The following is a 25,229-nucleotide window of genomic DNA, read 5'->3' on the forward strand; positions in this document are numbered from 1 at the left end:
AAGGTCCTGAGTTCAATTCCCAGCAACCACATGGTGGCTCACAACCATCTGTAATGGGGTCTGGTGCCCTCTTCTGGCCTGCAGGCGTACACACTGACAGAATATTGTATACATAATAAATAAATAAATAAATATTAAAAAAAAAAGAAATGAAAGACTGCAATAGCTTTAATGAAGCCGTGATAAGTGAGGAAGGGTCTTGGTGACAGGCTCAAAGACAGTAGCGGTTTCTGAGTATTAAATAGCAAAGCATTGCTGGGATATTGCCTCAGCAGCAGAAACTTGTCTAATCAAGTTCTGGAGTTCAAGAGTCACACTTGGAGGTATTAGCAATATTGGTCCTTTTGAGCATCATGAGAGGTGGATGTGTCCCAGCCCCTTTTTGGAGCTAAGGCAACGTGTGTTGGCTCCTCTTTTGACATGCCCTGTCCCAGAGTCTGTTGATCTCTTTTTTTGAGGAGCACACCAGCCATGTAGGGGTAGGGTATTTTCTGATGACCCTTCACAAACTCATCTTTAAAGTCCCTGTCACCAAATACAGCCATGTATTAAAGGATTTAAACTTAGGATTTAAACATGAATTTTTAGGGTACAGTTTGGCTTGTAACAAGTTGTTCTCATTAAAGATTAGCACAGTGAATAAAGAAGGCCTTATTAGAGGGAATGTGAGTATGGTTAAGATAAGCAGAAGTTTGTGAGGCGAAAGACAGGGGTATGACTAATCAAGGAAAGATGAATAAGGACAGTAAAAAATTGCCCTGAAGGTCTTGTAGGTAGTTCAGAGTTCTGTACTAAAGAGACATGGCAGGTACAGTGATTCATGCCTGTCATTTCAGCATGCCAGAGGGGTCTGTGTAGGAGAATTGTGAGGTAGAGGCCAACCTGAGTTATGAAGTGAGACTCCTCCCCCAACCTAGAAAGCCAGGGGCTGAGGCTTTAAATAAATGTTAGAATGCTTGCCTACCTAATATGCAAGGCCTTAAGGAAAGAATAAATTAATAGATAAATGCAGGTATGGGTTTTATAGTAATGAGGAGTACCAGAAGGGCTTTGTTTGCCTATGTGTTCGTTTTGAGGTGGGGCTGTTGTTCAATCTGGTCTTAAACTCTGGGTTCAACTGATCCTTTTGCTTTAGTGTCCTGAGTATCTGGAACTATATATACTCTTCAGTATCATACTTGCTTACCTGGAAGATTTTTTAAACTAAACTAGTCTTCCATTTTAAAATAACTTATTTATAATATATTATGACCAATTTCCTACTGCTGAAGAATTTAGGAGACATTTAGCACTGATTATTAGGGGACATTGAGAAATTAGACACTGGGTGGTAGTGGCTCACACCTTTAATCTCAGCACTTGGGAGACAGAGGCAGGTGGATCTTAGTGAGTTTGAGGCCAGCCTGGTCTACAGAGCAAATTCCAGGACTGTTAGGTAGAGAAACCTTATTTCTGTGGGGGGCGGGGGTGAGTGAGAGAGAGAGAAATTGGAGTAGACATTACTTAGTATTAGGCTAGTTTTGTACTTATGATCTAGTTTTCTTGAAAAAAGAGAGATAAGCCAGGGCTAGAGAGATGGCTTAGTGGTTAAGAGCATTGCCTGCTCTTCCGAAGGTCCTGAGTTCAATTCCCAGCAACCACATGGTGGCTCACAACCATCTGTAATGCGATCTGGCGCCCTCTTCTGGCCTGCAGGCACACATGGAGGCAGAATATTGTATAATAAATAAATAAATAAATAAATAAATAAATAAATAAATAAGAGAGATAAGCCAGTCCCTCAGTGAATCAGGTATTTTTACTGTTGATGGAATGCTGAAATTAATTCTTGATACATTGGCTTTTTTAGCTTTTTACTTTTAAATGAGTTCCCTACTAAGTACTGTTGGAAAAATTACACACTGTCAAATAATATGGTCTTTCTTCTTTTTAAAAAATGGTATTAGAGATAAAACCAGGATCCAACATATTCTAGGCAAGTATTCTCAGCATATTTTTTTTTGTTATTTTTTTACTTTTATCATCTTCCCATCTGCTCACATCCTTTCTCTGCTCTTGCAGCCTCCCCTCAAAAGAAAGCCAAATTTAAAAGAAAACCCAAACCAGATAAAACAAAAAAGCAAAACAAAATAAAAACAACAATAACAAAACAGTAGAAGAATCTTGTTGTGGAAGCCGTAGTGTGACCTGTTGAGTCACATAGTTTACGCTTTAGTCCATTCAACTTTACTTACAAGTGTTCTTGCCAAGCGTTATCGATCTGGCTTGAGGCCTCTGGCTTCTGCTGTGCCACAGATAGTGGGCTCTCACTGGAGCTCCTCTTGGATGTCCTGTTTTTATCCTATGTTGTGGAGATCCTGCATTTTTTGATCAGTAGATTTGTCCCCTTCACATGCTCACACAGTTCACAGACAAGGTGAATGTTGGGGTGGGCCACTCCATAACCCTGGTTCTGGGCCTGGGTGGTAGCTGGATTGGTCAGCTCCCTAGCTTTCCCTCATCATCACTACCTAGGTGAGCGCTCCAGCACTGCCTCAGCTAACTCACACAGTACAGCCTACAGCAAGAAGCAGGACTAGTTCTGCTCTCAGGCTCCTCATATTTGGCTCACCTACACTCACACCACCAGGGCCAGCTCTATTGTTTTAGCCAGGCTAGGTGCAGGCTAGGCTTTCTCTCAATTGCTGCAGGGGTCGCACAAGGGGCGGGGTCAGTTCTCCTACTCTGACACCCTTAGAGCTGACTCACCTGCTCCCCTCCTCCCCCCAACAACAGGGTTAGCTTTAGTGTGCTGCCCTGGCAGGGTTCAGGGTCAGTTCTCCTGTGTGCTACAGCTGGTGAGGGGCAGGGCTAGTTCTCTCACTCATGTACCGTGGGACCAACTCTCATCTACAGACCTCTTCATGGTTCTTAGTGGCCACAGGAGTCACAGACATCAACACAGGCCCCCTTCATGGCTACTTCAGGGCCTCAGACCCAGAACTGGTCTTTGGCAATAGCCCAGGCTCAATCATCACCTTAGACTTGGGTGACTAACAGGCTATTCACGTCAGCCTGTTCCTTACCATGCTCACCTCTAAACATGGCCCCTTGAACCATTCTGCCTTTTCCATTTTCCCACCATCTACTCATCATAATAGTGCCCATTCACTCTGTGCCAGGCTCTTGATTGGGTTACAGGTGGCACTTGGTTGAGTCTTGCCTGCCCTAGCCACAAGGCTTGGCACAGAGCTGTTGTTTTTCTTTTCTCACATGGCTGGGCCTAGGAACCCTCAGGTAGTGTTTGGTGTGATGGTGCCTGACCAAGAAATCTGGGAGGAGCCACTAGCTCAGGCCTGGAATGGGCCTAACACTTCTGCTTGATTGTTCATTATATACTTTTCATGTTAATATTTCAGGTATATTGAAATAACATGCCTCAGATGTTTGAACAGTTGTTCAAAATCTGGAATAAATTTTTTGAAAACCTTGGAAATATGTTAATATATTTACTATGCTAGATTATTAAATTTGAGCATCAATGGAGCCTAAAATTTCAGGTTTGAAAACGACTTTATGTTACTAGATTTTAATCTTCCTCTTGTAGTATTTTTTTAGTTTAATGATGCTGTAGTCACTGTGGCATCAGTTGATAATGAGAGGTTTCTATGAAGTAATAACTGACACTATTTGAACTGTATTCAGAAATCTTAGGAGAAATTAGTCTTTTTTTGGGGGGTGTCCTGGTGAACAGTTAGTTATATTAGGAAAATAACTATGAAATGTTTTTGTATTTTTTAACTTGAATAAACCATGATTCTTCTTAAATTATATTTAATCTTGCTATACTTAAAAAATTTCAGCACATATTTACTCAAAAGCCCGAGTTAAATTTTCATAATAAGTTTTTTTTTTAATTTTGTTTTGAGACAGGGTCTCTACATAGCTGTCCTCCTGGACCTGTGTAGACCAGGCTTGCCTTAAATACAAAAAGATTCATCAGCCTCTTCCTAAGTGCTGGAATTAAAGGCATGTGCCTCCATGCCAGACACAAATACTCACGTTAGAGACTAACCAATCTTAGTATTATTTAGAGAAATGGTACTGCATTTATATGCACTTTCACAACCCTCTCTAGCATGTTTTCCCCTGCTGAGAGAGAACACCAGTGTTTTTAAAAATTAGACTCAGAGCACATTAAATCTCAAGGTTTTACTCATGCTCTTTAAATCAAAAGGTTTGTTTTTCAGTGTGCTTTGTTCATATGGTACCTTACTCATGGAAAGATGGCTGTGTGATGTGGGGAAGGTATTAAAGCAGTAGTAAGGGCCATGGTTCAGATCAGCTCTTCTACTCTGTTCTTTCCATTACAGCCTAATGCCTGTAGCTCTGGGTGTGCTGTATTTTTTGGATTAGTGTGTTGTGAGTCTCAGAACATTTGCAGAATTTTTGTGCATTTTTACGTAATTATGACAAGTTTAACTCTGTGAATTTCAGTTTTCAGATTTTGTTGTGTTCATCTATTTTTTCCAAGTCTCTTAAGTAGTCTTTACTGTCACTACTGACTCCTTCAACCCTATTATTTAAAAGACATGCACTGCTCCCTTCTGTGAACATATGCTAAACTGATGTTGGCCCACATAGAAGACTCTGAGTTGAACATTTGTTGAGTTCTTTCATCCTTGTCAAATGATATAGGGAGACATATATTAGGCTCAGCAACTAAATACTTGTTTACTTTTTAGAATATATTGCTCTTTGTCCTTTCAGTGATATTATGTTGATTAAAAGACATGGTCTCAGCTGGGCGGTGGTGGCGCACGCCTTTAATCCCAGCACTCGGGAGGCAGAGGCAGGCGGATCTCTGTGAGTTCGAGGCCAGCCTGGTCTAGAAGAGCTAGTTCCAGGACAGGAACCAAAAAAGCTATGGAGAAACCCTGTCTCGAAAGTCCAAAAAAAAAAAAAAAAAAAAGACATGGTCTGGTGGTTCAGAGCACTGGTTAGTCTTGCAGAGGACTTGGGGTTACCAGTACCCACATAGTGGCTTACAACTGTTTATAATTGTTGTCTCAGGGGATCTTATGTTTTTTCTTTTATCCTTCACACACTGCATCCATGAAATGCACAATATATGTGCAAGCAAAATACCCATATACATAAAATAAAAATAAAGTTAATTTTTTAAATGATTGTGACAGTAATACAAAATTCTTCCGTGTGTCACACACTGTTAAGTATTTTTTAATCCTCAGTGCCACTCTCTGAGATAAGTTATTTTTATACACAAGGAAACTGATCAGGTTTTCTCAGAAAGATTGATTCACTTGCTTAGGGAGAAATGATGAATTAAGCTATCTTTCTTCAGTTCTTGATCATTTACACAACTGATATGCTTATAGTCTGTTTTTACAACTCATATACATTTAGATTGGGGCCTGCCCATGTTTCACTCAGTACTAGTGTATTAGGTGTTCAAAGTTTATTGTTATCTATATGATATGGAAAAATAGTTTGTCAAATGAGATAGCAATGATAGGTTAAAATAAGATTTTAGTTACTTATCAAAGATGATTGTGTTTGACTAACATGCCATTATTCCTTTTCCTTGATATGTAGAGATTGTTTATGGAAGTTTTTCTTTCCACCTGACTATCAAGTTCTGAAAGTTTCTGAGATCGCACAGCCTGGGAGACCAAGACAGATCCTTGCGTTTGAACTACGAATGAATATTATTGCAGATGCGACCATTGACTTGCTATTTACTAAAAACAGGGTATTTATTATAAGATAATAGAAAATAGTGTTTAAAATTTGAAAATTATTTTTTGGGTCATAATTCTATGCTTAGCTTCATTTCTATTTTATGTTTACAATACTTTGTTAAATGCCAAATAATGAAAAGAAATTAATAATGATTAATAGTAATAACAGTGAACTTTTAAGTTATCTTCTAATTTTTCCTTTGTATTTTGTTAAATTGCTTTAGTATAATTTTGGTGTAAATCTGAACCTTTGTTTTTCCAAATTTTTAATACTTCATATTATTAATTATATTTCTTTGATAATTTAAAAGTAAAATGATAGGAATATAAATACAATAAATCTCATGTAATTAATCTTGTTCTTTTGGTAGGAAACAAATGCTGTACATGTAAATGTAGGGGCTGGCTCATATTTAGAAATTAATATTCCAATGACAGTTGAAGAAAATGGTAAGTTATCATTATTTTGCCTGAAATGATTAGTGACATGATTAATGTGGTAATGTAGTTTGTTAGTCCTTCCAGATTAATAATAGTAATGTTTTACTTTAATTTTTTGTCTATTAATTTAAGTATAGTTTAGGTTTTTACTGATACATAAAAGTGTATCTATTTATGAGGTGCCATGTGATGTTTGAACCCATGTATATAGACTTACAATGTTCAAGTCAAAGTAAATGTGTTTCTACATTTATAACTTCTGTGTGGTAAAAGAATTTAAAATCCTTTTGTTTAGTTTCGCACTTACTTATTTTTTTGAAACAGCATCTCATTATGTAGACCATGCTGAGCAAGGACTTGCTATGTAGCTTAGGCTTGTCCCCAACTTGAGATGCTCCCTTCCTCAGACTCTCAAGTGCTGTGATTGCAGATTGGAACTACCATGCTGACCAGCTTTCCTTGAGCTTTTTGAAGTGTATAACATTCTCATTATCTGTGGATCAGCCTACAATTTGTATCTATAACTTAGTAGTCACTCCTAACCCTTCCTTTCTCAGTATTCCCCCCAGCCTTGAGTAACTACCATTCTGCTCTCAACTTCTATAAGCTCAGTGTTTATTTTTTTTTCTTGTTTTAGGTTGCATGCACTAATGAGATCATTAATAAGATCACATCCTTTTTTGTGTGTCTTATTTCACTTGACAATGACTTTCATTTGGAGCCATTTTGTCTTATCATTTGATAAGAATTCAACCTTTTTTTTGTGGCTAGATTCCCATTTCACATATGTACCATATTTTATTTTGTTCATTCATCAGTTGATGGATACCGTACTTAATTTGTTTTCATGTCATGACTTTTGTGCATGGTGCTACCATGAACATGGGCATGCAGATGGTTCTTCAGCCCACTTATTCATTGCCTTTGGAGATAGACTCAATAATGGGGTTGCTGAATCATGTGATAGTCCTATTTGTAAGTTTTTGAACTATCCTTGAGCAGATGAGGGCATAGTTTTACATTTCAATGTACCTGTACTTTAAGTGATTACATAATATTTGAGTATCTAGCAAGAACAATTTTTGACTTGTTAGAGATAGTAATTCTATATTTTTCTTATATTGTACACATCTCTTGTAGGTCTGATAATTTTTCTAGTTAAGCTTCGGTACTGTGAGAGTGGATACTGTATCATTCACAGGTCTCGTACTTACTTCAGATTCTGGAATTTGAACAGTAATTGTTTGATAAATAGGCTTAAATTTTTGCTTTGTTTTTGTTTTTTGAGATAGAGTTTCTCTGTGTAACAGCTCTGACTGTCCTGGAACTCATTCTGTAGACCACACTGGCCTCGAACTCACAGTGATCAAACTACCTCTGCCTCTCAGGTGCTGGGGTTATAGGTGTGCACCACCCCTGCCTGGCACAAATTTTTTTAGGGTGTGACATTAATAGATATTTTTTTCATAGACTAAGCTGGGTACTTAGAACAGTGTAACTGTGAGAAAGAAAAAAAGTGCATATTAAAATACTAAATAATTCTCTTACAGCTACAATTTCATCTGAGCTACTATAATTCATTGCATATTTGAAATTTGGGCACTTAATCAGTAACATGAATAAATAGTGCTTTAGGTTAAGTTTGCTTTCTTTAACTCCCACTTTAGTATGTTTGTTACTGAGGAGAGTCAAGATGAAATTGTGTACATAGTCACTTTCTTGGTGTAAAGAGAATAGAGATAGACTTTATTTTAAGGTAATTAAATGGCAATGATAGTATGGATATCTATCATTAATTTTTTATTCATATTGTATTTAGCTCTCCTATCTTGTTTCTGTCATCTATATCTATGCTCCTATATAAAGCGAGAAAGAGAGGTTGATTCATTTCTTATATTTACATAAAATTTACAGCATTTGGGCTTTTCTGTTTAAATAATCCATTGAAACAGTGACTGAGGATGGCATAATATATACTCCCACCCAACTCCAGGTTCCTTTTCTTGTAAAGAACTAGAGCTCATGTGAGCTCTTGAAGGAGAGATCTGAGATCCTCTAGCGCTGCCTGATTCATAGGAGTTATTTGGTAAGAAAAGTCTGTTAGATATACTTTAGTTACAGTGTATCACAGGGGAGAAAGAAAGTTGGAAGTTGTATAAAATTAATAATGGTTCAAATATGGGAGTGTTCTGACCTTTTAGTTCCTAGCACCAACCACATGGTGGTTTACAACCCACTATAACATTCTCTCTGGCATGAACACACATGGTGCACATCCATAAAGGCAGGCAAAATACTTACAAAATAAAATTTTTAAGTTGATCAATCAATCATTTTCTTAGTTACGTGTTTTTATTTTATTTATTTATTTATTTATTTGGTTTTTCGAGACAGGGTTTCTGTGGCTTTGGAGCCTGTCCGAACTAGCTCTTGTAGACCAGGCTGGCCTTGAACTCTTAGAGATCCTCCTGCCTCTGCTTCCTCCCCCCCCCCCCCCCCCCCCCCCAGTGCCCTACTAGTTACGATTTCTATTGCTGCAATGAAACACCATGACCTGAAAGCAAGTTGGGGAGGAAAGGGTTTTTTGTCTTACCTTTCATATTGTTTTTTTTTTTTAACTTTTTTTTAAAGATTTATTTATTTATTTATTTATTATGTGTACAGCATTCCTTCCATGTGTGCCCGCAGGCCAGAAGAGGGCGCCGGGTCTCATTATAGATGGCTGTGAGCCACCATGTGGTTGCTGGTAATTGAACTCAGGACCTCTGGAAGAGCAGTCAGTGCTCTTAACCACTGAGCCATCTCTCCAGCCCCCACCTTTCATATTGTTAAGGAAGTCAGGATAGGAACTCAAACAGAGCAGGAACTTGGAGGCAGGAGCTGATGCAGAGACCATGGAGGGGTGCTGCTTACTGGCTTGCTTCCTGTATCTTGCTCAGTTTGCTTTCTATAAAGAACCCAGGACAACCAGCCCAGGGATGGCGCCACCATAGGCTGAGCCCTCCCACATCAATCACTAATTAAGAGAACACCTTACAGTTGGATCTTATTTCTCTCACTTGTAGTTCTCCTCTTCCAGATAACTCTAGCTTGTGTCAAGTTGACTTAAGACTAGCCTGCACAATAATGCACATAGTAAATATCCTTGTGTAATTTCACAGTGCATAGCTATTGTACAAATGTTGGCACACTGAGATAAATGTGGGCCCAGCTGAGGATTGAGGAATCAGTATTCCAAACACCCATATGCTAGAAAAAAAGGACCAGTTTTCACAGGGTACCCTCTGACCTCCACACAGACATATACCCAAATGCATAAAATGTAACAAAAGTTGTCAAAAGGATTTGGCGGATTTTTAAGATGACTTTGTGGAGCTTAGGAATGACAAATGGACTTAGGAATCATGAAAAGGACAACACATGGCTCCAAACACACAGAAACCTAAAGTATTTTTCAAATTCAAATATTTAGGATGGAAAAGAAAGCCTATAGCGGAGTGTGTTGTAGATATGCTATAAAACTCTTAGTATAATAACATACAGCTAGTTAGAAAAGGAGGCTCATTAGGGAAGGAAATGGCATTTTAAACTTTCCTGCTTCTGCCGAGAATGGCATTTATTGATGTGAAAGTGTCATTATAAGAGAAATAGATGATATTTGGCAACCGTAGTTATACAGGGAATAGTAGATGAAAAATAATATACGTGAGTCAGTGAATAAAAGTATGGAGCTTGTGTTAATATTTGAAAAGTATTCCTTGGGCCGGAGAGATGGCTCAGTGCTCTTCCAAAGGTCCTGAGTTCAATTTCCAGCAACCACATGGTAGCTCACAATCATCTGTAATGAGATTTGGTGCCCTCTTCTGGCCTGCAGGGATACATGCAGGTAGAGCACTGTATATATAATAAGTAACTTTTTTTTTAAAGAAAAGTATTCCTTAGAGAGTAAACATGCAGTAAGTCTTCATATCTATAGGCTTCAATATGAAAATATTTAAGTAAAGTTGAGTTTGTACTGTATACTTTTTCCTTGTCATTCCCTAAACAGCACTGTTTAGTGGTTATTATGTAGTGTTTACATTGCATTAAAGATTAAGTGTAAGTAATATGGGATAATTTGGCATATGTGGAAGAAGTATGAAATAATGTGAAATACTTTGACAATTCACATAAAGGTCTTGAACATCATAGATTTTGGTTTAATTATGGGATCTTGGAACCATCCTGAATGGATACGGAGAGAGCATTGTAGGTTCATACTTCAAAGCAAACTAGAGTAGATATCAATGATGATGATGATTCCTTATTATATTAGCAAGCTCTTTTACTAAAGAATACTTAAGCTGTTTCTCAGGGATTATTTTTTTTTGAGTTGGTTTTACTACAAAAATTATAATTGTATAGTTTTTATTCTAGTCCTTACGTTTTATATTTCTATTTACTAGGTTACACCCCTGCAATTAAAGGACAACTATTGCATGTTGATGCTACTACCAGCATGCAGTATCGAACCCTGTTAGAAGCAGAAATGTTAGCAGTAAGTCTAAATATATGAATGTATTCTTTTAGTAGTCATAATTTGGTTTCAATTTTCAGTGTAAAATTAAAAATTATCTGTTTTCTTATTTAAGAACTGCCAAGTAGGTACTTTAGTTATACCATACTAGGGAAGAGAAGTTGATTCCAGATACTGTGTACTGCCTTTGCATTCCTTTATTGCCCTGCTTCTTTCCTTCCTTCCTTCCCTCCCTCACTTGCTCCTTCCGTCCTTCCTTCCCTCTCTCCCTCTCTCTTTGTCTCTCTCTTTCCTTCCCTTGCTCCCTCTTCTCTTCCTTCCTTTTTTCTTTTCATTTTTTTTCTTCAAATTTTTGGAGACAGGGTTCTTCTGTATTATCCAGGATGTCCTGGAACTTGCTTTGTAGACCAGGCTAGTCTCAAACTCACAAATCTACCTGCCCCTGCCTCCTAAGTGCTGGGATTAAAGGCATATGCTACCTCCACCAGGCTTATTGCTCTGCTTCTAATATATAGGAAGTGAGTAGAAGGCTCCAAAAGTTGTTTGAATGCTAATTTTCAACTTCATGTGTTTTTCCTAAATTATAAGTAAAATAATTTTTGAGCATGTATTGACCTTGTTGGATTTTCTCTCAGAGCTTAACATTTTATTCTTTCAAGTCAGTGACTAAGTTTAAAGGAAGAAAATTTTGATGGTACTTTGGGTTGTCTGACAGTACATGTAGTTTAAATTTCAGATTAAGATACTCATTAATCTGGGACTTAAAAAGAAAAGTCAGTAACAACAACAACAGCCCAGTGTTTAGAATAGTTGGTATTCATTGAAGATTCATTTATATAAGATGATGTCATAAGGTTCTTAATTACTTGCCTTAAGCTAACATTTTACACATAACCTACAAGTAAATAGAAGAAAATTTCACAATTACTAAGAAAAACCCATATATATTTATATAATTATCTACAGCAGCATTCACAAATAGTCAGGTTTGTTGGCTTAGCCTGAGAGTCAGTGTGTAGTCTTTTCTGTTGACATGAATTAAGTTGATGCCAACATTGTTGAAAAAAACCTTATTTTTTTGGAGCATTCATATTTCATAGGTATAAAAATGTGCCTTAGTATATGAATAATATAAAATTACTACAGAAATCTATTATTACGTAAAATCTAGCATTAAAATCTATCAAAATCAGTATTCCTTACAGTTCAGCACTTGTTAGAATTCTCAAGCTATTGCTGATAAATAGGGCTATGTAAAATATTGCTGCTACTCTTAAGCAGGCAGCTTTTTCCTTTGCAGAAATGCCAGGATCAGGTTGTAGGATGGTGTGCATGGTATTCCACCCTCCTTCTATTAACAGAGGAGGAATTAGGGGCATGGTTTATTACCTGCTACATTAGTTAGCTGGTTTAAACTAGAGCAGAAATCCTTGTTCTCAGAAAATTTTGACTATACCAAAGCTTAATATTTCAAAGATGTGAGTATTGACCAGAAATACTGACCTTTTGCTACAGCAAGTTGTTTTTTTAAATTTACTTTTAATTTATTTTTCTCTCATATATTACATTCAAATCGATGTTTTCACTCCCTCCTCTTTTTCCAGTCCCTTCCCCCAATCTACTTTTCTTCATTTCCCTTCAGAAAAGGGCAGGCCTCCCAGGGATATAAGCCAAACATGGCATAACAAGTCACAACAAGAGTAGGTGCCTCCCCTCATATTAAGGCAATCCAACAGGAGGAAAAGTCCCTAAAGCAGGCAAAAAAAAAAAAAAAAAAAAAATCAGAGACAGTCCCCATTCTCACTTTTAGGAGTCTCACAAGAACACCTGGCTATACAATCATAATGTATACAGAGGACAGTCCCATAGAGGCTCTCTGACTGTCACTTCAGTCTCTGTGAGCCCCTATAAGCCCTGTTTAGTTGATTCTGTGGGCTGTTTTTTTTTTTTTTTTTTTTTTTTGGTGTGTGTGTGTGTGTGTGTGTGTGTGTGTGTGTGTGTATTGAATCCTTCGGCTCCCACAGTCCTTCTTTGCAGCCTTCATCAGAATTCGCCTAATGTTTGGATGTGGGTCTCTGCATCTGTTCCCATCAGCTGCTGGATGAAGCCTCTCTGATGACAATTTTGCTAGGCTCTAGTATAGAAGTATAGCAGAGTATCATTAGAATCATTTCATTGACTTTTTTTCTTGTTTTTATTTTACTGGTTGTGTTACAACAGTTTTAAAAGTCTCAGACACCTTCTGTTCTGCTCAGCGGGAAAATAAATTTTAATTACTCACTAGTGTGTGTGACTTCATTTCCAATGCTGTTAGCATTGTCACATTTTAAGCTCTAACATTTGTTTTGCAGTTTCACATCAATGCCAGCTATCCCAGAATTTGGAACATGCCACAAACCTGGCAGTGTGAATTAGAGGTTTATAAAGCCACCTACCACTTCATCTTTGCACAGAAGAACTTCTTTACAGGTATTTTTTGGTAAACATAGAGTGATTTATTGTGATGAGCTTATTTCTATTCTGTAGGTTTACTTTTATATTCAATATAGGGATTTGGTGATATTGTTTATGCTATCTTAATTTGTTTTAGGCTGAGAATACCAAAGGAACTATTTTAATATAAATTTTTTGTTTTCGTCAATTCCAAACAATGGCAGTGAAAATATTAAACCAATTTTGAGCTTAGAAACAAATGGAAGAGCTTAGTTTAGACTATGGCTTTGGATCAGGCTAGTAAAACATAAAGCACTGATGAGCCAGTTGCCGCCTTTTCCAGCTTTATATCATCATCTATGACCGTATACTCAAATAGTAAAATATATTATTTTAGCTCAAACTTTTCTGTTAGTATGGAGTATGTCAATGCCATCATAGTTGGAAATAAAAAAAAACCAACTTCTTGGTGCATTCATATTTCATAAAAAACAGGTAGTCTGGGTCTATGAATGTTATAAATATTACTACATCAAATCTAGTAGCTTTTATGATTATGGCTCTAGAAGTTCATCCTACAGAGTTGATCTGATTTATTAGGATCAACAGCTGCTTTATGGAGATACAATATTTGCTTCACTGCTTCTTACTATTTAAATCTTTCAAAGACTTTTCCTAGTTTCAGATACTTTCTTTCAGGCATTTCATTTTTGCATCAGCAGTATTAGAAATAGAGTTGAGTTAAAAATCTTAATGATTTAAAAAAATGTACTTTAAAGTTGCTCTTTAAACTAGATGTTTTGTTACTTTTAAATACTCGATTACACATTTCTTTAATTAGAACAGATTTTCTGTACTTTTTTGTCACTCTAATTCTTATGCTTTTCCTGTTTAATTCATTCTTTTTTATAGTGTGTTTGTACCATTTGAGTTCTCATTTCTTAGATAACTGTCACATTTGACCGCTTTATATTGATTCTGGAAGACATGATAGCATAGTAACTTCAGGAGTACCTTTTAAATTTACTAATTTTACTGAAAGGCTACCTCTTAGATATTAATAGTGGTTCATCCCTGAGTGAATATCCTTGGTCACTGCTTGAATTGTTTTCTCTGTTGACAGAATCTACAAGAAATAAGTTCTCTAGCTGGTGTGAGGGAATGCCCTTTGTTCAACAGCAATTCTCTTTTTCTTTTGGTGTTTCTATTAATTAATTCCTTTTATTAATTAAAATTTTCTATGTATTTCACATCCTGATCACAGTTTATCCTCCCTCCTCTCCTCCCATTTCCCCTCGGCCCTTCTCCAAAATCCATTACTCCATTTCTGTTTAGAAAAGGGCAGGCCTCCTATGGCTATCAACAAAGCATGGCAAGACAAGATTTCCTGAGTAAATTGGGAGCATGGGGACCTTGAGGGAGGGTTGAAGTGGGGAGGGCAGAGGCAGGGAGGGGAACAGAGAAAAATGTATAGCTCAATAAAAAAAATCAATAAAAAAAAAGCATGGCATATCAAGTTGCTGTAGTACTAAGCACTTCTTGTATTAAGGATGGGCAAGGCACCCAGTATGAGGAATAGATTCCCCAAAGCCAGGCAGTGTTAGGGACAGCCCTGCTCCCATTGTTGGGAGTCCTGCAAGTAGACCAAGCTATATAACTGTCACATATTATCTAGAGGGCTTAGATTGGTTCCATGTAGGCTCTCTGGTTCAGTTCAGACTCTCTGAGGTCCTATGAGTCCAGCAGTGATTCTTACGCCTTTTATAATAAGGTAAAATAGTTCTTTAGAAATTTGGATGTGGGGCAGAGCTTTATCATAAATACAATGCCCCAGGAGTTGAAGCTGTCAAATAAAGGTGGAAACTGAAGCCTCTTGTGGAAATAGATTGATTTAAGAATATTATGATGGGGGGACAATTATGGACTGATACAAAGCTCTGATACCAACTGGTTGACATTTTATGGGGTATTATTTATAATAATTTAGTTCTCTTTTCTTTTTTATTTTCCTTTTTCTTTTTTTCTGATATTTTGAGACAAGGTTCTGTGTAACAGCCCTAGCTGTCCTGAACCTAGCTTTTGTGGATCAAGCTGGCCTCAAACTCCCAGAGATCCACCTGCCTCTGCCTCCTGAGTGCTGGGATTATAGGCGTGCACTACACTACCCAGTTAACAATTTAGTTCTAAAGTAAGTTGGTAGTGTGTTTTTCAGATTAATTTTTAACTTACTGTGTTTATAATTTTTAAATTTCTTGCACAAATGAATTAGGTCATAAAGAAAGTGCTTCATTTTTCTAATCACATTATTTGATAAGACCATCTGGTAATGTGAGTAGCTTTTGATCTGAAGAAAAAAAGTGCTATTAAAGTGCAACAAGTGCTTGTTACAGATACTAATTAAAATGGTTTTGGCAATCACTTTTTAGACTCTGGTTATTGTACCATAGTCTTCTGTAAGACAGAGTTACTTCTTGCTGTGTGACTGCTAACATTCGCAGTAGGTTACTTGCTGTAGCAGTTTTCCTTGGCTTACTACCACTGTGGTGTTAGGTGGTAGGTGATGTTATAGGGCCTTTGATTAAGTATTTAATTTTCATCTTTCTTGGACCCATTTGGCCTCTCAGTTGAACAGGGATTTCTGTTAAACAGTTTGAAGTTATTGTCTCTTGTAGCAGAAACTTAATAAAGTTTCTGTTATGTGTGTGAAAAATATTTTTCACCCCAATTCTTAATATTTATCAGTAAAAATATAGAAGCTTGTGTGAAGATAATACTGTATGATGATATTATAAACTTTCAAATAAGGTTTTAAAATCTAAGATTTAGTAAAGTGGAAATTAGCAATTTATACCATTTCAATTACTACTGAAGAAAAACATTAAGATTTGTTAAAATAGAAGGTGGCGAATAAATTTATTTAGAAACTGCATTCATTTCCTGAGCTATTAAATGATTCGAATTTCTGTTTTTTACTAAATTCATGTTGTGCTTTTAACCAATGTAAGTATATGGTAGATAGATGCTTTTACTAGACATTCCAAATCTCATAGTAATTTAAAACAATTACTGAATATGATTTCTGCCCACAGAGAACTTATGGACATATCACTTAGGTTTTTTCTTGTTTTAATTAGTAATCTCAAGTACATCGATAGACACACTAGATATAAAATGAAACAATGCAAAACATTGTTTATGTTGAGCTAGAGTAAACTATGGTCCTTCCACTGCATCTGAGATGGAAGGACATCAGAAATTAATGCCATCTGAAGGCATAAATAAAGAAGGTTCATTAATGATGGAAATGGACTTTATAAAGTCAACCTTGATATAATAGGAATGATTTATGTAACATTTTGGCATTTACAAAGCTCATTAATTTATATTTTCTTCATATAACTCTAAAAAGAAACAATATTATTGTCTCTAAGTTAACAGTTAGAAACTTGAAGAAAACCTGGGTGGTGGTGGTGCACATTTTTAATCCCAGCACTCGGGAGGCAGACGCAGGTGGATCTCTGTGAGCTTGAGGCCAGCCTGGTCTACAAGAGCTAGTTCCAGGACAGGTTCCAAAGCCACAGAGAAACCCTGCCTCGAAAAAACAAAACAAAACAAAACAAGATAAACAAAAAACCAAAATCTTGAAGAAAATAGAATTATTGAAGCAGGTATTTGTATAGTATCTGCCATTAGAAATGGTTGTTTTCCTTCCACATAAAGGATATGAATGACAGAGTAGTCATTACTTCATATCCATAGATTATTGGTTCCTTGTATATACAAAATCTGTAGATGCTCAGTAACTTCTATGAAATGGTATGGTTCTGGAATATAAATTATATATCTTCCTGTATACCTTCATTAATCTGCAAGTTATTTAAAATACTTATCACAGTGTTGATATTTCATAAAAAATACTTGTAGTATCTAAGGAATAATGACAGGCAAATGTTTAGTTCGTATACAAAGAAAAACATTTTCAACCCATGGTAGATCGTATCTATGGTTATGGAAAGATGACTATATTAGTTTCAGACAGGTTAAATAGTGTGTATGTGTGTGTGTATAGTATATATATATAGTGCATATGCTGAACTATAAGAGTTTACTAAGGAGAAAAATGAAGAAGTCAGTCTGGAAAATGTTGAATTTTATTATGAAATTGATTATTTCCAGGGATGAATTTTGAAGGAATAAATCTTGAAAGAAACAGAGTCAGACTTCTTCAAGAGGCTGGGATATAGAACTGAAGTTTAAGTGTCTCCTCGAATGTTTTCCCTTTTTTTTCTTTCTGTTTTTTGAGGCAAATGTCTACCTTTGTAAAACAGGGAAGAAGATAACTTTGGGAGTGGATGGAAGTGGAGATGTATTGCATGTATGCCAGTCACAATGAAGCTTGTATGCAGGATGTTTGCCCCTGTAGTTTTGGTATAAACACTTCCTTTGTTAGAAAATAAAACAATGAGTGTGTATATATGTTTCCAAGGTAAGCATAGGTGCAATAGGAGTGGCTACCCTCAGTAATTTTTAAATGAAATAAAGGTATATTTAAAGTAAATTTGACATACTAAGATTTCCCTTTTCCTTTAATAGTAAAGGTTAATAGTTACATACCTTTTATTTGATTTATTTTTCTTAATAATGAGATTAATTATAGTTAAGATTGCTATTTATTAAGTCAGGATTAGGCAGCTAATTTTTACTTGAAATCATATGATACATCTATGACTGCTTTCTATCATGAATCTTTTTTTCTTTTCTTTTTTTTTATTGAGAAAAGGAAAAAAAAAGTTTCCGCCTCCTCCCAGCCTCCCATTTCCCTCCCCCTCCTCCCACCCTTCTCCCCCTTCCTCACTCCTCTCCCCCTCCCCCCACTCCTCTCCCCCTCCCTCTCCAGTCCAAAGAGCAGTCAGGGTTCCCTGCCCTGTGGAAAGTCCACGGTCCTTCCCCCTCCATCCATGTCTAGAAAGGTTAACATCCACACTGGCTAGGCTCCCACCAAGCCAGAACATGAAGTAGGATCAAAACCCCATGCCATTGTCCTTGGCTTCTCATCAGCCCTCATTGTTCGCCATGATCAGAGAGTCCGGTTTTATCCCATGCTTTTTCAGTCACAGTCCAGCTGGCCTTGGTGAGCTCCCAATAGATCAGCCCCACTGTCTCAGTGGGTGGGTGCACCCCTCGTGGTCCTGACATCCTTGCTCGTGTTCTCCCTCCATCTGCTCCTCATTGGGACCTTGGGAGCTCAGTCCAGTGCTCCAGTGTGGGTCTCTGTCTCTATCTCCATCCATCACCAGATGAAGGTTCTATGGTGATATGAAAGATATTCGTCAGTATTGCTATAGGATAGGGTCATTTCAGGTTCCCTATCCTCAGCTTCCCAAGGGACTAACTGGGGACATCGCCTTGGGCTCCTGGGAGCCACTCTAGGTTCAAGTCTCTTGCCAACACTAAGGTGGCTCCCTTAACTAAGATATGTGCTTCCCTGCTCCCCTATCCAACCTTCCTTTATCCCAATCTTCCTGTTTCCCCAAGTTCCCCCAATCCTCCCCTTCTCACTTTTCTCTCCCCGTCCCCCCTTATCCCCAACCCACCCCACCCCCAAGATCCCAATTTTCTCCCCGGCAATTTTATCTACTTCCCTTAGCCAAGAGGATAACTATATGTTTTTTCTTGGGTTCACCTTCTTCTTTAGCTTCTTTAGGTTCACCAGGTATACACTCCGTGACCTTTATTTATGGCTAGAAACCAATTATGAGTGAGTACATCCCATGTTCATCTTTTTGGGTCTGGGTTACCTCGCTCAGGATAGTGTTTTCTATTTCCATCCATTTGCATGCAAAATTCGAGAAGTCATTGTTTTTTACCGCAGCATAATACTCTAATGTGTATATATTCCACACTTTCTTCATCCATTCTTCCATTGAAGGGCATCTAGGTTGTTTCCAGGTTCTGGCTATTACAAATAATGCTGCTATGAACATAGTTGAACAAATGCTTTTGTCATATGATAGGGCATCTCTTGGGTATATTCCCAAGAGTGGTATTGCTGGGTCCAGGGGTAGGTTGATCCCGAATTTCCTGAGAAACCGAAACACTGATTTCCAAAGTGGTTGCACAAGATTGCATTCCCACCAGCAATGGATGAGGGTACCCCTTCCTCCACAGCCTCTCCAGCAAAGGCTATCATCGGTGCTTTTGATTTTAGCCATTCTGACAGGTGTGAGATGATATCTCAAAGTTGTTTTGATTTGCATTTCCCTGATTGCTAATGAGGTTGAGCATGACCTTAGGTGTCTTTTGGCCATTTGAACTTCTTCTTTTGAGAATTCTCTGTTCAGTTCAGTGCCCCATTTTTTAATTGGGTTAATTAGCATTTTAAAGTCTAGTTTCTTGAGTTCTCTATATATTTTGGAGATCAGACCTTTGTCTGTTGTGGGGTTGCATCTAACTCATTTTTTCAGTTTAAAGATCCTCTTTAAAAACAAAGTGACATTAAATATTTAGGTTTTATTTGTAAATTCCCTTCAAGTAGTCTCAATGATAAGTCTAATTTATGGAGTGCCTACTTGATGCCATTTAGTTGTTAAAATGTTACATAAATCATTTCAATTCTTCCAATAAGTTAGGGAAATTGTCTTTATTCTTATTGTCTTTATTTAGGAGAAAGTAGTAATACTTAAGTTATATTCTCAAAATTATATTGCTAATAAAGCCAGAACTTGAAGTTATTATGGTCTGATAAGAGAACCAAAAATGCACACCTAATTTCATGTACATGTCATGAGGCTTTTATGTATTATAAGTGTACAAAGCTGAATTTGACATCTCTAAGAATAGACCTATTTCTCAAGAAATGTTGATCTTGATGATTATATACAATCCTTACAAATGACAGGAAAACAGAAGAAAAAGTTGTGGAAACTACTGTACTTCCAAAGCTAGTATGAACATATACAGAACCTTTACTTCTTTCTTTCTTCCTTTTTTTTTTTTTTTTTTTTTTTTTTTTTTTTTTTTTTTNTTTTTTTTTTTTTTTTTTTTTTTTTTTTTTTTTTTTTTTTTTAGTTTTTTGAAACAGGGTTCTTCTGGGTAACAGCTCTGGCTGTCCTGAAACTCATTTTGTAGACCAGGCTGGCCTCAAACTCACAAAGATCCACCTGTCTCCTCAGTGCTGGGATTAAAAGCGTGTAACACCAACAGCCTAATGAGAGCCTTTACTTCCTAAATTTAAAAGAAAATTAATTTAACAGAGAAACAGACTAGATATATAAAGACAAATTTAAAAGACTTAACTAGGAACCGGTACAATAATCCACATGTAAAAATGCTTGCTGCTGCATAAGTCTGGTAATCTAAATCTGACCCCTATAGCCTGTGTAAAGGTGAAAGGAGAAAACTGACTCCACACACTTATTCTCATATGTACACTATGGCATGGTTATGGCCTGACACCTACATCACACTCAATAGTAATAATAAATAAAAATTATAAAACACTTTTAAAAAGCAGCAATTCAAGCTTAACACATAGGCACTAATGGTTGTTTTAAACTTTCAGATGACTGTATCTGTTTATTTCATTGCAGTCCCAGAGTTTAGAACAGAGGTTCCCATACAATAGGTACTCAGTGGATACTTATTTCATGAACAGTTATGAAAATTTTATCTGTATTTAAGACAAGGTCTTACTATGTACCTCGGCTGGCCTGGAACTCACAGATTATCTGCCTTGGCCTCCTTAGTGGTAGGATTAAAGGGGTTCACTGCCATGCTTAGCTATATTTGTTATTTAAAAAGTTGGTTGAAATAAGATATTTTTCACTCATAGCAAACCCCTCATGCCCCCCAATTAACAGATAGGTAGAAATAAGCACAATAAAAAGAGGATTCAAAGAAGTAAGTGTGCAAGTATATAAAGTTTTTAATTTACAAAAGAATTTATTTTTGAGGAACTAGGGTGTATATGTGTGTGTGAATGTGTAAACAAACATACATGCGTGTTCATGTTTAATCAGTTTTACTTTTTATTCTTTGTTTTAAGATCTGATTCAAGATTGGTCTAGTGATAATGCTCCAGATATTTTTTCATTTGTTCCATACACATGGAATTTTAAAATCATGTTCCATCAATTTGAAATGATTTGGGCTGCCAATCAACATAACTGGATTGACTGTTCCACTAAACAACAGGAAAATGGTAAGAGTGTTACAAGTTTGTTAATCTACTCATTAAGATGTGCCAACAAAAATGAGGTTAAAATACATAGATTTCCTCCCTCCCTTCTTTTCTGTCTCCTAAAAATCCGGCAGTGTGCTTTTGCAGTCTGTCCTTTAAGACAAAAATTTGATAGGTGCCTATGGTGATGGAACATTCAAGGATTTGCAGAAAAAGTAAGCTCCTTCTACCTACAAGATAAATTTATCCTGTTAGTGCCTCTCTTCCCAGCAGGTAGGTCAGGCCAAATTATATAAATGCTGCAAAGAATTCCTACCCAGTAAAATTTAGAAGTCAGCAGTCCCTTTGTTCTCAGTATTAAAAGCTCTTCTCTTCACCCTGTTATACCCATCCCTACCCTAGTGCTACACATGGTGAATATTTTCTCTAGGGCAGTTCCTTCTTCAGGGCCACAATTCCTATTAAAGTCCTTCTGAAGGCTTACCTCATGACAACCCTTAGTCCATGAATCTGCTTCTCTTTTCTTTCACTTACAACAGCTGGAGTGGATTTTCCTATATTATCTTCTGAGACTATTTCATAATTGTTTTTAGATTTTTATGCTTTCATACAGTTCACTTTATTTAATTGTAATTTAATGTAGTTTTGCTCTTTTAAATTTTGTTGACATTAAACTAGATTTACTTTACATTTTTTTATAGTATATCTGGCAGCCTGTGGGGAAACATTGAACATTGATTTTTCTTTGCCTTTTACGGACTTCGTTCCAGCTACGTGTAATACCAGATTCTCCTTAAGAGTATGTATAATTGGATGCATTGTTTATTCCAGAGGTTTGTTAGTAGACTTGATTTCCCAGAGTTTCTGTGTGCTCTTGTTCATCCCATTGCCACCATGAGAGTGTAGCAACCTTCAGTTACTAATAGCTTTAGTGTCAGTGTTACTCCTCTGTCCTGACAGCCTCTAGAAATTGATCTGAGAAATACAGCTTCTTCCACCTATACTGTACTATAAACAAATTTTGTTTCTTTATTCTTCTTGATTCCTAGATAAACCAGAAATTCAGAGATTAAGTACTTCTCTCTACTATATCTAAGAGGTAGCAATTATGTACTTCTGAGCTCAAAATTTTATGATGTATCTAATGTTAAGGTACGGGTAATAATTACCAATAATATTATTTGAATCAAAGTAGTAAGAATAAAATAATAAGCAATAATAAAAGGACCAACTAATAACTATTAACCCCTTTTAAATGTACCATTGTTCAGAGTGCTATATGCGTAGTATAGTTCTCATTTAGTTCTCAAAAAACCTTCTTGGCATAGTTGCCTATATTTGTATCTTAGAAAACTGAGATGTATTTGGGTATGATGCCTGTAATTCTAGTATTCAGAACTCAAAGGCAGGATGATCACACATTGAGGAGAATCTGAGCTACTTGGGAAGTTAGGAGGGAATATGCATAATAATTGGGAGACAGCTTATGTAAGTTTTCATGCAGCTAGTGAGTTGCCATGTTGGATTTTGAACCCTGGCAATGTAGCTTTTAACCACCCTATTCTACTGTTCTACTATGTTACCCGCTGAGAAACTAGGCATTGAAATAAATGAAGAATAGAGGGTCCATAAGAAAAACATGAAATCCAACCAAGGTCTAGTGGCTAAGTTATTTTAAAAGTTAAGAAATGATAGAAGATATTCTACCTGATTCCATATTAGAGTTTTGATTCTCTTAAATTGTGTTTCTTGTAATACCCAGTAACAACTATTGAAGATAGTCATTGTATTGTTACTTGGAAACTATGCACTACTTTCTGTAATACCTGTTTTATACTTTTCAATAAGGATTTAATTTTAGTCATTGTATAATCTTATTCCAGATATCTATCTAACTTTTCAGTGTTAAATATGCTATTTAAAATTTATCATTTAATTTTCAGTTTGTTTTCAAGATTTTAGAAATAGATTAAGTATAGATACTGTGCTATCATATTCATGTACTGATTTTTTTATTATAAATTATCTTTTAGGGAGAAGATGTTGATCTTCATTTATTTCTACCAGATTGCCACCCTAGTAAATATTCATTATTTATGCTGGTAAAGAATTGTCACCCAAATAAAATGGTTCCTGAAACTGGTATTCCTGCTGAGTGTCAGAGTGGCCAGAAAACAGTTAAACCAAAATGGCGCAACGTTACTCAGGAAAAGTAAGAGCATAAAAATAGTGGTCTGAGAATTTTGTAAGCTTATAGGTAGAGAAATTTCTTTCAAATCATAAGCTTTATCTGTAAAAAAAAAAAGGTGCTTTTATACAACTAAAGATTAAGTGTCTGAATAGATTTTTGTTTTTGTTTATATTTGGAAGGGCTGGTTGGGTTGAATGCTGGACTGTCCCAAGTGTCATGCTTACCATTGATTATACCTGGCATCCAATTTATCCACAGAAAGCAGATGAACAGCTAAAACAGTCCTGTAAGTGTTTTGAATATCATTTGTGTTTTGAAACAGCTGCTGTTTAAATAGATACCTAATAAAATATAGAAAAGATAAAATTAATTTACAGGTATGTAGTCTCAAATACATGATTTTGTATTCTTTTAACTATTTTGAAATAATTATAAATAATTTTTATTGAGTACTTACTCTGTATCAAAAACTGAATCAGGTAGTTTTTCATTACTTAATTTCCCATTTAATCCTTATGAGCACTCTGTGATACAGGTAATATACTTATGCTTATTTTAGAGTTAAAGAGATACATTTTCTCCAAGGTCTACCAAAGTAAAAATAGCAAAGTACAGTGTCTTAAATAGTATATTTATAACACTAATTGAAAAGAAAGTTAGTTTTTAATGCAGTTTTACAACTATCATGTATTTCTGGATTATCAAAGCTAACTTTTTACATTTCTGAGTATAGAAAAAGAATTCAAGAGTTAAGTGATTTTGTTTTTGTATTTTCCAATTTGTTATGATCAAAGAACAGTTTTCATAGTTATTCATACTTATAGTATTTAATAATGTCACACATTTAAATAACTATATATGTGAAAACTCTAATGCCTATAGATATAATTGATGCCTAATTGTGACCTGAATTTCTATTTTAGGGACTTGTAATATTATATGTAATAGAAGCTTTTCATTTATTCTGTTCATAAATTCTAATTTATGCATATCTCTCCTTATGTTAGTGAAATTTTTTTTCTTTATTATTGATCTTTCAGTTTTTTGTTAAATATTACAGATACAATATTTAACTTTTATGTAAGTATAGTGAAATTTCTTATAATTATCTTGAAGAACTTCTAAAAAGCCATTTACTTTTTTTCTGACATACTAATCTTTCCACCTCCATCAATTTATTCTAGTGTCAGAAATGGAAGAAACAATGCTATCTGTATTAAGGCCAGCCCAGAAAACATCAGAGAGAGTTGTTTCTTCTCCATCTACTTCACCACGCCCTCCTGTTGATCCCTCAGAACTTCCACCTGATAAACTTCATGTGGAAATGGAACTGTCCCCAGATTCTCAGATAACTCTCTATGGACCACTCTTAAATGCCTTTTTGTGTATAAAGGTATTAAGAATTTTTTTCTTTTGGTTTTTCGAGATAAGGTTTCTCTGTGTAACAGCCCTGGCTGTCCTGAAACTCACTTGGTAGCCTCAAACTCACTAACATCCACCTGCCTCTGCCTTCCAAGTGCTGGGATTAAAGGCGAGCACCACCATGGTCCAGCTAAGAAAAAGGTTTAAGCATGTGCTATAAACAGTGATAATAAAAAATTAGGGTCATAAGAAATACTAGTTGGATGATTTAAATTGTTGTTGAGGTATTATGTGTGTTACTGGACATTTTTTTTCTCCCTAAAGACCAAGGTTTTTTTTTTTTTTTTTCTTTCTTTTTTTTTTTTT

At 36.1% G+C, this 25,229-nt stretch overlaps 1 protein-coding gene across 1 annotated transcript in view; it reads left to right on the forward strand.

Moving 5' to 3' along the window:
• The window catches only part of Bltp1 (bridge-like lipid transfer protein family member 1), a 199,791-nt gene that overhangs the window by 27,177 nt on the left and 147,385 nt on the right, over positions 1-25,229 (forward strand). The window contains exons 11-19 of the mRNA XM_050138326.1: positions 5,580-5,752; positions 6,113-6,191; positions 10,628-10,719; positions 13,050-13,167; positions 21,176-21,331; positions 22,012-22,109; positions 23,344-23,522; positions 23,681-23,787; positions 24,686-24,894. Of these exons, the coding sequence (XP_049994283.1) occupies positions 5,580-5,752; positions 6,113-6,191; positions 10,628-10,719; positions 13,050-13,167; positions 21,176-21,331; positions 22,012-22,109; positions 23,344-23,522; positions 23,681-23,787; positions 24,686-24,894 (1,211 nt within the window). The remainder of the gene's footprint in view (positions 1-5,579; positions 5,753-6,112; positions 6,192-10,627; positions 10,720-13,049; positions 13,168-21,175; positions 21,332-22,011; positions 22,110-23,343; positions 23,523-23,680; positions 23,788-24,685; positions 24,895-25,229) is intronic.

The sequence above is a fragment of the Alexandromys fortis genome, unplaced genomic scaffold (assembly GCF_014885135.2).
Source record: "Alexandromys fortis isolate MF-2015 unplaced genomic scaffold, M_Fortis_MF-2015_v1.1 scaffold_15, whole genome shotgun sequence".
Taxonomy (NCBI): domain Eukaryota; kingdom Metazoa; phylum Chordata; class Mammalia; order Rodentia; family Cricetidae; genus Alexandromys; species Alexandromys fortis.